General features: G+C 30.8%; 1 protein-coding gene across 1 annotated transcript; it reads left to right on the forward strand.

Annotated features, from left to right (window-relative positions):
• The first annotated feature begins 5,013 nt into the window (after positions 1–5,013).
• LOC143067457 (cx9C motif-containing protein 4-like) lies at positions 5,014–11,932 on the forward strand. Its single transcript, XM_076240741.1, has 3 exons — positions 5,014–5,100; positions 5,660–5,753; positions 11,673–11,932. The coding sequence occupies exons 2-3, from the start codon at positions 5,696–5,698 to the stop codon at positions 11,804–11,806; spliced, it is 192 nt and encodes a 63-aa protein (XP_076096856.1). The 5' UTR covers positions 5,014–5,100; positions 5,660–5,695; the 3' UTR covers positions 11,807–11,932.
• Positions 11,933–12,009: the final 77 nt, after the last annotated feature.

A 12,009-nucleotide genomic window follows, 5' to 3' on the forward strand; every position in this document is an offset into this window, starting at 1 on the left:
GACTGATTTATATGATTCCAAATATGATATGGTGAATCTGGAGGTCTGTAAAATAGGCCAAACAAAACTTTACAATCCTTAACTACTACTTCAACCCATAAGCATTCGAGAGTATTGATTTCTAGATCATTTCGTCGCTTACTTGGGATATTTTGTTTTACATAAATCATGACACCCCCTCCAAGCTTATCACCTTCTCTGTCGTTACGATAAGGAGCCTTAAAGTTTGATAATGCAACTGAATTGTCGGATATATTCGGCTTTAACCAAGATTCTGTTAACATAATTATATCTCTATCCCCAAGCTCTGCCTCCAAAATATCAAGTTTTGATTTAACACTTTGAATATTAATGCAAGTAAATGTGATCAAATCGCGCAGATCTAAATTCGAAACTGAATCATTTAGGCTAAAATCATTTGCAAATGATGGCCCAGGATTTGTTTCAATATCACCAGAAAGCAATATAATAAAAACTACAAGAAATATCAAATAACTAATAAGCTCAGTTTTTACAAAAAGGCATCTTGATACGTCTTTACACACTTTGGTAGTTAATCGTGTATTTGAAAATGGTGTTATGGGAAGTTGATCTAATTCAAAAATAACAGTATATAATAGAGCAATTGTGATCCCTAAATAACCATATCGAAGCATAAGTAATACAAGAACAACAGTATTCATGTCAATACATTTTTTATGATGAAGTCGAGTTGACCTCGTATAATTTAACCCCACCCTTATTCTATAAGTAGTTATATCAGTAGACATATAAAGATATAAAAAAATGACGGTATAGAGTACAAGGGTGGGGCTTCAACAATATAATAAACAATTTCAAACAGACATAAAGCATGGCAAACCACAGAACAGGCATATAAAACAAAATAAAATAAAAAGAACAAGATAAACATATATACACAAATTTTGTTTAGTTGTTGGTTAAGGCCTTCCAATGTGACTTTACTTATAAAGATCCAACTTAGTATAGGATCTTTCCATATGTTTTCAGTTTATGTACTGGACAACAACAAAAAAATTAATTTTTTTTTTCTTTTTGAATGAGTATGGACAAGGTATTAAATGCAAATGTTTCTATGATAATGGAAAAGAAAAGAATAAACAAACAAACAATCAATACCCCCCCCCCCCCAAAAAAAAACCCAACAAAACAAACAAATAAATAAAACAAATAAAAAAAAAACAAAAAAACAAAAAAAAAAACAAACAGAAAACAAAAAAAAAACAAAACCCAAGGAATTTCAAACAAAATAGAAGATTTAGTTCTTGTAATTGGTATGTTTCAAATCAAAATGATAATGTCAACGATTACAGAAAAATCTGAATATTGGCTTAATCTGTTTATTTTTTTTCATTCATCTTAAAGTAGCATAATATGAACTTTATGAAAATATCTTTTCAAAAGTTTTAGCAGTGCATAATACTTAATGAATGCTGACTTATAGTATCATTTGTCTAAGGAGACAACTTGTATTAACATATTCGAATTAAACTAATAAAATGTAGAAAGAGAACCAGTTCTTGACAATAAATCAAGGAAAGACATTCGAACAGACCCAACATTACAGTTGCAGATGTTTCAAAAATGAAAAATAATATTCTTTACTCAGAACAGTTTCAAATTACTATTTCAGACTGAGATTTAGTACAAGTAATATCTTATATATAAAGATAGCGGTTTGCTAAAAAAAAACATAAACGTTCAGGATAGATTCAGTTCCCGTTTCCCATCACTACTTCATCAGATACAGGTTGTTTTTCAGGTGTAGATTCATCATCTGAGATGTCTGTGTCGATATGGCATATGCTCAACATCTTGGAGAATTCAATTTCGTTCCGGATAACATGTCTAGTTTCTGATAAGTCATATACATATATTTTACCATCTACCACAAAAGTTGACTTGATTTTCTTATTTCTAACTAACTGTCGTGCTTCGTAAGCTAGACCACTTCTTGCTACAGTTAGGTCTTGGTTAATAGAAATACCTTGTAGGTCAGGTCTGTCTTTTAGTTGTTTGGATGCCTTCAGTAGTTTCTTTTTTAAATTATGGTTTGGTATTCGAGCTATAATCTGTCTAGGTTTAGCTCTCCCTGTACGATGACTAATCAGTATGTCATTTGGCTGTATATCAACACCTAATTTATTGGCGATTTCTATAATATTTGTATTAGTATTTTCACCTAAAGTATATGGTACACCGCTAAGCCTTACACACTGCTTCCTGCTGTGCTGTTCTAGCTCATCACATTTAATTTTCAGATAGTCTATCTGGTTTTTAAAGTTTTTGACATCTTCTCCATAGGAGAATTCTAATTCTGTTTGCTTTTGTTTTATTTCGGCTAGTTCGAAGAGAATAGGCCTCTGTTTTTCTTCAATAAGGGCTTTGAAATCATCAGTCAAAATTTACTTTACTGCTATAGCGATTTTAGCGATGTCACTGTCACTAATGCTAACTATGGGTTGTTGGTTGGTCGCTGCCATGCTATCAGTACAGCTATCTAGGTCAGTACTTCTGATAAGATTTTTTTTTTTTTTGGCAATCTGTGTGTTTTGGCCAAACAAAAAGGCAGGATGATAATTTAGGTAAAAAAAATTAGGTTGAACTAATGATAAAAAGGCAGGATGACATTTTAGGTTAAAAAAAATCAGGATGAACCAATGAAAAAAGGCAGGACCGAATAGAGTGAAAAATAAAAACGCAGGATAGAGATTTCAACTTAAAAAAATGCAGGACAAAATTGTTCATCCTAGCTAATCAAATAGCAGCTCCCTTTATTGATGGTTTCATTGAGTTTTTTTTTTTTTTTTTTCTCATTCAACAGATATGGTTACACTTCTTTATGCTATATGTTTTCAACCACTCCTTTGAAAATCCTATATCTGTTAAAAAAAACTATTAAAGTTTGAATTCCCCAAAAATACCAGGTTCTCGATATATATATGTACTATTGTCCCTACAAAGTGTAAGGGGAAAATGGAAACAAGTCTCCAATTTTACCAAACTGGCCATTAGTATGAAATGTTCAGTGCCTTATTTACATAAAATATATGAAATCAATAAAGAGTCGTTAAACCCTAATGCATTTTAATATTGAACTAGATAAAAATAAATACAAAATCTCGCGAATTCATAACCATTTGTGCACTTACCAATATAACGTTACCCTCCCCTCAGTGATCGTTCCTCATTATTATCACAATATTAGCTGAAAATGTACACTTTATCGCATACCATACAGCTTTATTTATCAGAAAATGCTTCGTTTGAACAGACAGTTACGATCATCTTAAAGTCAAAGTTACGATCATCGTTGATAAAAATAAATAAAAGTTACGATCATCATCGTGATCTTTTGTATCTCGATTTTCATTCTTCTTGTTGCTTTTCCATCTTGTCCGAAAAAATATACCAATAGCAATGCTTATAAGATGGTTCTTTTACATAATACCAATCATGAAATAAGCTGTTAAAGTGGCGAAATCAGCCATCTAAAATTTCCATAAATTTGTGGCCGCCATATTGGGATGATCGTATTGCAGTTACGATCATCACGTTGACACCAGTGCAACAGGTTACCAATCAATTCAACACGGCTTTGAATAATGCTTTTATTTGTATAAATATTGATTTTGTAATGAGTAAATTAAAACTATACAAAATATTATTGTTATACACATATAATTAATGAACTTTCACGGTATTAACAATATGCCGATATTGGCATTGCACAAGCCGTCATATTTTCAAAAAAAGTCACCGACTGCGATGTTGGTTGTGTGATGAGGTCATATTTTTAACCGACTTCGATGTTGGTTGTGTGATGATTGATATTTTAGTCTTAGACAGATGATTTTTTTTTATTAGTTGTTATTGTCGGGCTTTGAACTATAATAGCTGTTGGTAACTGCAACCCTCAGGTCTTTACTTTAAATGTCTTTTTTTGTTCATTTGGTGAAAAGTAAAATAAAAAACACTATTAAAAAAACAAAAACTAATAGAAACGATAAACTTAATGCTTATTTATACCTCTGCCCCATATTTCCGACAAATGATTAATGATCCGATATAGATATAGATTATAACATGGAATTTTTCAAGATCAGACCCCTTATCAGCCCTAGGTCATGATATCAGCCCGAGAGCCGACAGTATAAAAAACAAAATATTAGGAAACAGGAAAATATATTATTAAAAAATGCAAAACAAATAATACAATAAATGAATTTTATAACGTTTTAAAAAAGTTCTTGTCTGTATCAGAGACATATAATACATATAGTATTATATGTCTCTGTCTGTATGTATTCTGGTGAAGTATATGATAAAAAGAATATAACATGTCATTTATAATATCATATACCCCTTATCATCCCATGGTCAAACCTACTCGGGCTGATAGGGGTCTGATATGAAAAATGCCATGGTTTAATCTATATCGATACATATCGTTAGGTTGATTTTCTAGGCACTTTATAATTTATGTATCTCTCTCTCTCTCTCTCTCTCTCTATATATATATATGAAAACACGGATTTCTTCTAGACCCTATCCGTCTTTGTACAATCTTTAAAACCGGTAACTCGTATTGGTAAGTAAACATAGAGGTCAATCTTTTAGAATGAAATATCATACAATAAGTAAACTAATATGCTTTTGGTTATTCTTAACCGCAACAAAAGGATGCATGCAATCAACTTTTGTAGAGGTATAGCTAAGCACCACATAGGAAGATAACAGATAAGAAGCCACCTTGTAACGAAATTACTGATTACTATATTGTATGCGATGAAGGATTTAACTTCTACCGTGAAGTTGCAGAATAATCATACTCGATAAACTTTTTTTTAACAATATTTTTTGGTTGAATTTTTATTCTCGATGTTTAAGCGTTCCATCTGAGATTATTTTAAATATAATTATGGTTCGAACTCTTAAGATGAAATAATAAGCCTTTAGCTATAACAACATTGAAAGAGATCCCTTTCGTTATTTCAGGAATTACATATTGGAACTCTTCTCATTCTCATTAGACAAGAAACATATATTACTCTGATTTAGTCTAAATGAGTTTTAGAGGTAAGCACATATCTGATTGATAGAACTTTCGTCATCCGAGAATAGTAGTGTTGCTGATCTCGCTCTATTGGATATACATTTTAGTATGTTACAAATCAAGTTAAAAAAATTGAGTGAAATCGGTAAAGATGAATTTAATTTTAAACGACTTACCGTCGTTTTGTGATCCTACACAAGAAATTTCTCACGTAGGTAAAACATAAGATTTAGTTTTAAATCCGGTTCCTAATATACCTGGAAGAAGGAAGTACATAGTCATATTCAGCGACATATAAATGCAACAACTCATAAATACTGGACATTTCGTTTCATTATATATATATAATATAAATACCAATTTAATTAAAAACAGGATTGCAACCTAATCGGTATTAATGGAAAATTTACCAAATTATATACAGATGATAAAGAAATTCTTAGATTGATACTATAGTAGAAGGTAGTGTAAATTCAGCCTTGAAAGATAAGTAAAGGAAATCAAATTAGTTCTACAAGCTAAGAACCCATTAATTTTGGTCGTTGATCGTATTTCTTTTTTTCTATTTAATGAACACTATAGGAACAAAAACATCCACAGTTTAAACATAGTAACCTTATGTCCAGACCAGACCCTTGTCAAAAATATGCCTGCAAGATACAAGATTGTCTCCAAGGTAACGTTATAAAGTTAAAGAAGAAAGAACATTGTAGGCGAGTAGAATAGATCTAATACTGATTGATAGCAATCTAAGACCTCAGATAGATACATGTAAAATTAAACCGGCAACAATTCAGTATACTGATCATCTGAGCGTTTGTTTAACATTTAAAACGGGGGCGTCAGAAAAAGGACGTGGGTTTTGGAAACTAAATAACTCTGTCTTAGAAAATAAAGATTATCAAACCTTAATTAACAATTTGATAACTAACTTTTTAAATCAATACCAAAATAGAGATACAGACTGTCGTACTTTTTGGGATATATTAAAACTTGAAATTAAAGAAGCTACTGTAAAATATTGTAAATCAAAAGCTAAAGCCAAAAGAGAAGTCACACACACGTTAGAAAAAGAATTACAGGAAAAGATGGTTGAGAGAGACCAATTAGATTTATTAAACTTTAATTTGGATGATCGTATTAAAAATTTGGAATCAGAACTGAATAAGATTTATGATGAGACAGCCATTGGTGCACAAATCAGAGCCAGAGAAAAATGGGTTGAATTAGGAGAAAAAAATAATGCATATTTTTTGGGACTTGAAAAGCAAAGGCAAATTAAAAAATCGATAAATAAGTTATTAGATGAAAAAAACAATATCTTAAGAGATCAAAGTAAGATTTTACTTGAGATTAAAAACTACTATGAAAAATTGTTTTCATCACAAAATCCTAATGATACATTATCCCAAGAATACATTAAAAATACAAAATTAGAATATAAATTAAATGATGAAGAAAAACTATTGTGTGATGGTTCAGTAACGCTTGAGGAATGTTCTGAAGCGATAAACAATATGAAATTAAACAAGTCTCCTGGACTTGACGGTCTAACCGTAGAATTTTACAAAACGTTTTGGGAGAAGCTTAAATATCTACTTGTTAAAGTCTATAATAAGGGTCATGAAGATAATTTGTTGACTTACTCTCAGCGTTCTAGTGTTTTGTCGTTAATATTCAAAAAGGGGGACCCATTAAAATTAGAAAATTATAGACCAATTTCATTATTAAACGTCGATCTTAAAATATTGTCCCATGTTCTAGCTCAACGACTAAAAAAAGTTTTACCAAAACTCATTAACACTGATCAGTCTGGATACATAAAAAATAGATTTATTGGATTTAATTTAAGACAAATACAGGACATTATAGATTATGCAGATATATATAATATAGAAGGGGCTATTGTTTTTGTCGATTTTAAAAAAGCATTTGACACGCTTGAATGGAAATTTATGTTAGACACTTTAGATCACTTTGGATTCAATGAATCATTCAAAAATTGGGTTAAAACTTTGTATACTGATATTCAAACATGTATAATTAATAATGGGTGGATTTCAGAAATGTTTAAGAATTCAAGAGGTATTAGACAAGGGTGTCCTTTATCTGCTTTACTTTTTGTCATATCCGTTGAAATATTGGCACTAAGACTTCGAAATAACGAAGATATAAAAGGATTTCAGATAAAATTTGATAGAAAAACACATTGTATTAAAATAAGCCAATTAGCTGATGACACAACTTTATTTTTTAATGATAAAAATGATATCGAACTAGCATTGAATGAAATTGAAATCTTCGGATCTTATTCCGGATTAATTATAAATAAAAATAAAACAGAAGGGATATGGATAGGAAAACTCAAAAATAGTAAAGACAAAATAGCAAATATTAACTGGACAGATAAACCTGTAAAAGCTTTAGGGATTTATTTTGGACATAATAATGAAGAATGTGAGAAATTAAATTTTGAAACTAAAATAGATAAAATGGATAAATTATTTATTCTTTGGAAAAAGAGAAATCTCACTATTTTAGGTAAAATATTGATAATTAAATCTTTGATTATACCACTCTTTACCTTTTTAGCTAGCTCATGCGTATGTCCAGAAAAATATAAAGAAGAAATAGAAAGAAAATGTTTCAAATTTATCTGGAATGACAAACCAGATAAAGTTAAAAGAAAAACGATGATTGGTAGTTATGAAATCGGGGGTTTGAATATGATTGACATTGAAAGTCACTTTGAATCACTAAAAGCATCATGGATAGGTAGAACCTTACATACAGATATGGCCAGATGGCAACTTATACCTTTAAATTATTTACAATGCTCAGGAAAAAATTGCCTAGCAGTTTATATGAATATGGATTATAATAAAGTTGATCAATATCTACCTAATATTCCAATATTTTATAAAAACGTGTTAAAAAGCTGGATGAAATTAGGAGGAGGACAGACAGATATACCAAAAACCTTTTACGAAATCAGAAAACAAATTATTTGGGGGAATAAATACATTAAATTTCATAACAAATGTCTTTTTTTCAAAAATTGGATAAAAGGTAACTTAATTTATATAAATGATATTTTAAATGAAGATGGCGAAATTTCACAAGATGTAATTTTGCAAAAAATTGAAAATAAATCCAACTGGATAGCTGAGTTGACATCCCTAAAAAAAGCAATTCCAAAAGAATGGTTACAATGTCTTAGATCAGAGAATTCAACAAGAAGTATAGTCAATGTAAAAAGGCAATGTTTGTCAATAAATGGTAAATATATTGACATTTCTTTTTTGACAAATAAGTTATTATATAACAGATTAGTAAAGAAAAAAATTGTGAAACCTATTGGTATAAATGTATGGTTAAATGTATTACCATTACAGACAGAATTTCATTTGAAACCATTGTACAACTTTATTTTTTACTATTTAGAAGAAAATAAATTAAAGATGTATCGATGGAAACTTTTACAAAGCATTTTACCAACCAAAAAGTTATTATTTAGATGGAAGGTAACAGACAATGATTTATGTAATAAATGCTTTACTGAAGAAGATTATCAACATTACTTTATGTCATGTTCTTTTTTGCACGATTTTTGGAGAAAAATTCATAATTTATTGCAAAAAGTAAATATAGAAAAAGATTTCACATTGAAAGATATTGTTTTTGGCTATAAAATATCTGATAAATATTACTTTGGCTTTAACTTTCTTATAACTATTATTGGGTTTTCAATTTATAAATCCTACTATGGATCTGAACAGAAAATGAAAAGACTTGATGTTTTTTGTCTATTCAAAAGAGAATTTACAAAACGAATGTATTATTCAAAGAAGTTAAAAGAAGATAATTTTTTAGTTAATGTTGAGAAACATTTATTAGATTGATGTTTTGTTTATTAATATATAATAGAATTGAAATTTATATGTATTCTTCACAAGGAGCTTGGACTTGTTGAAGACAATGTAACAAGCAACTGATGGAAATAAAGGAATTTTAAAAATAAAAAAAAAAGAAAGAACATTGTACATATTGATAACCGCAGTTCTCGGATGCGGATCAACGATGTTGAAAAGGGGACACCACTATAGGCAGCATAAGGATCGAGTGAGACTTGTAAAAGATTATACATTTACCATAATGTAGTTCTATAAGGGCGGCGTTCCTAAATCCAGCTCAACTGGCACTCCCATTTCAGATTTACGAAACGTATTTTGTTATTCAGCATTCTAGTATATTAATGGTTTCTGTAGGGTTTATTCTATATATGATTTTAAAGTCTTTGGTTTATCTGTGTTTTTTGTAGTCTGAAGATCTCTGAAGTGTCTAACTTATTGCCCCCCCCCCCCCTTCCCCCCATCTTAATATCATGCTGATACTTCATCATTCGAATTCAGTCACATGTTGTCTAGCCATTTCAGTGACCACCTTTTTGGTATCGTTTTGGCGTGCTCTCCCAACAGAGTCCGGGAGATCATGAGCTCAACTTCTGTCGGGTCAAACAAAGACTTTAAAATTGGCATTTGCTGCGTCTCCGCTTTAAGAACACGTGTCGGATCAAGCACCTTAATAGTCCAGCTCTGTTGTCACTGTTTGGACAAGTACAAAGATGGGTTCATATAAATTAACTTGTTCTTGCCCTTTTTTGTGAATTTAATATTTACAACTGGACGTTGAACACCAATTCATCATCATCAACATCTAGACTTGGGACGAGTCAGCTGTTCTTGTGTTGATGTTTTATCCATCATCTTTTTCAATATCACCCATGATTGAAATGACAAGTTTTTTTATTTTTTTATTTTACGAAGTAAAAAAAAAGTAATTAGCTAGGAGGGTCACAAAAACATATAAAATAAAAAAATTTCAAGTTTTTTTTTTCAGCTGTTGATATAGGCAAATATGCAATGCTTTTGTCGTTTTTAGTTATTTCATTACAAATTTTAAACGGACAATGAACCCACGCTTCTGCTAAAAAGATCACAAGAACACAAGATTTGCAGTTATTGTAGAATAATTGCTTTGCTATTTTTTTTTAGCTCACCTGGTCCGAAAGGGCCAAGTGATCTTTTCTAATCACTTCACGTCCGACGTCGTCGTTAACTTTTTTCATTTTTAACTTTTCTACAAAATCACTGAATGGAATGAATCCACATTGCATGGATACTTCTAAAGAGGTGCTGACCAAGTGCTGTTACTTAGTAGCTGAAAAAAAATCAAAAATTGTCACCAAAATAACCATAGAAGCCATGGGAAATACATACAATTGTTTTCTTCCAGAGAACCACTGAATTGTATGAAACCAACACGACATGTATGTTCCTAACGAGCTGTTGCAAGTGTTGTTACTTTGTAACCGAACCATCATCCAAGATGGCCACGAGCAAGGGAATAATAAGTTTAACATAAGGCCATATGGGAAATAAATACAAATACTTCTTGAAATCTTCTCTAGAGTAGCACTTTGAAACTAATCATGGCATAAGTGTTCCTTATGAGGTGCTGATGAAGTGTTGCTACATGTTGAGCAGGATCTATCTACCTTTCCGGAGCACCTGAGATCACCCCTAGTTTTTGGTGTTGCTTATTCTTTAGTGTTCTATGTTGTGTCATGTGTTCTATTGTTTGTCTGTTTGTCTTTTTCATTTTTAGCCATGGCGTTGTCAGTTTATTTTCGATTTATGAGTTTGACTGTTCCTCTGGTATCTTTCGTCCCTGTTGTTATCGATTTACTGTTCATGATGACCACCAGGACCTAATTAGTTTAACATAGAACACTACGGGGAAATATGTAACAAATGTCTTCTTCTTAAGAACCTTTGAATGGATTGAAACCAAACATGGTATTCATGTTCCTTGAGTTGCTTAGCAGGTACTTAACAAGTTTTGTAACTTTGTTACTGATTTGTCATACAAGATGGCCACCAATGGGAGACCTAGTTATAGGAATTACATTAAAATGTTTGTTTTATATTAACCACTGAATGGAATGGATTCAAATATGGCATGAATGTTCCTTGTGAGGTGCTAACCAATTAGTGTTGTTACTTTGTTGATGATTTGTTACCCTAGAAGTTCTTAAAAGTAATTTCCTACAATTTCAATGAATTTTTGTGTAATTTCTGTAAACTTTATGAAAGTCACCTGGTTTTGATTAAATTATGGGGTCAATATGTAACTTAAATTATCCTCAATCATTAGTAGGGTATTTGTCATGATTTTAACCTTTTTTTACATGATTTCCAAAACCAAAGTACTAGTAGAATCAAGTGAGCAACACAGGCTCTTGAGACCCTCTAGTTTGTTGTAAGAAATGTTTGCATAACATTTGATATGTTTGTTTACAATAAATAGTAAAAGCATTTGCATTGCGACTTGCACTAAAAACCTACACAAATTGAAACAGACAAACAATGGAACCCTGTTTGCTTGTATTAGAACAAAGTCTGCAAAAGGTTTAGAGTTTATAAAGTATTTTGCAAAACTGTGACAGCTGAGTTTACATTTTTAAAGCTCTGAGATTTCTGTAAATTCGAATGTCTTAAATCAGGTAATTTAATGAATCTTTTTTTCTTTGTAGCTAATAATTACAAAATGGAATCCTGTAAGAATGTTATAGAACAATTGGTACAATGTTGTAGAAAGCTGAAAGATCCAGCATCTTCACCTCCTTGCTCTGGATATTTAAAACATTTGCATAAAAAGCCTACTTGATGCCAGTTTGGAATCATAGTGTTAAAATATCTCAATCTTATATAAGTGGTCATGTAAACTGTTAAATATGTGAATTATACAAACAAATATTTATAAATTTATTTTATTCAATAAAACTTTTACAGACATTTAACAGTTCTATATGTATGTCACCTTGTCCTTTGATTAATATCCAACATAACTGTCAAACCTGCCTTTGTGTA

This window comes from Mytilus galloprovincialis, chromosome 3 (assembly GCF_965363235.1).
Source record: "Mytilus galloprovincialis chromosome 3, xbMytGall1.hap1.1, whole genome shotgun sequence".
NCBI classification, from domain to species: Eukaryota; Metazoa; Mollusca; class Bivalvia; order Mytilida; family Mytilidae; genus Mytilus; species Mytilus galloprovincialis.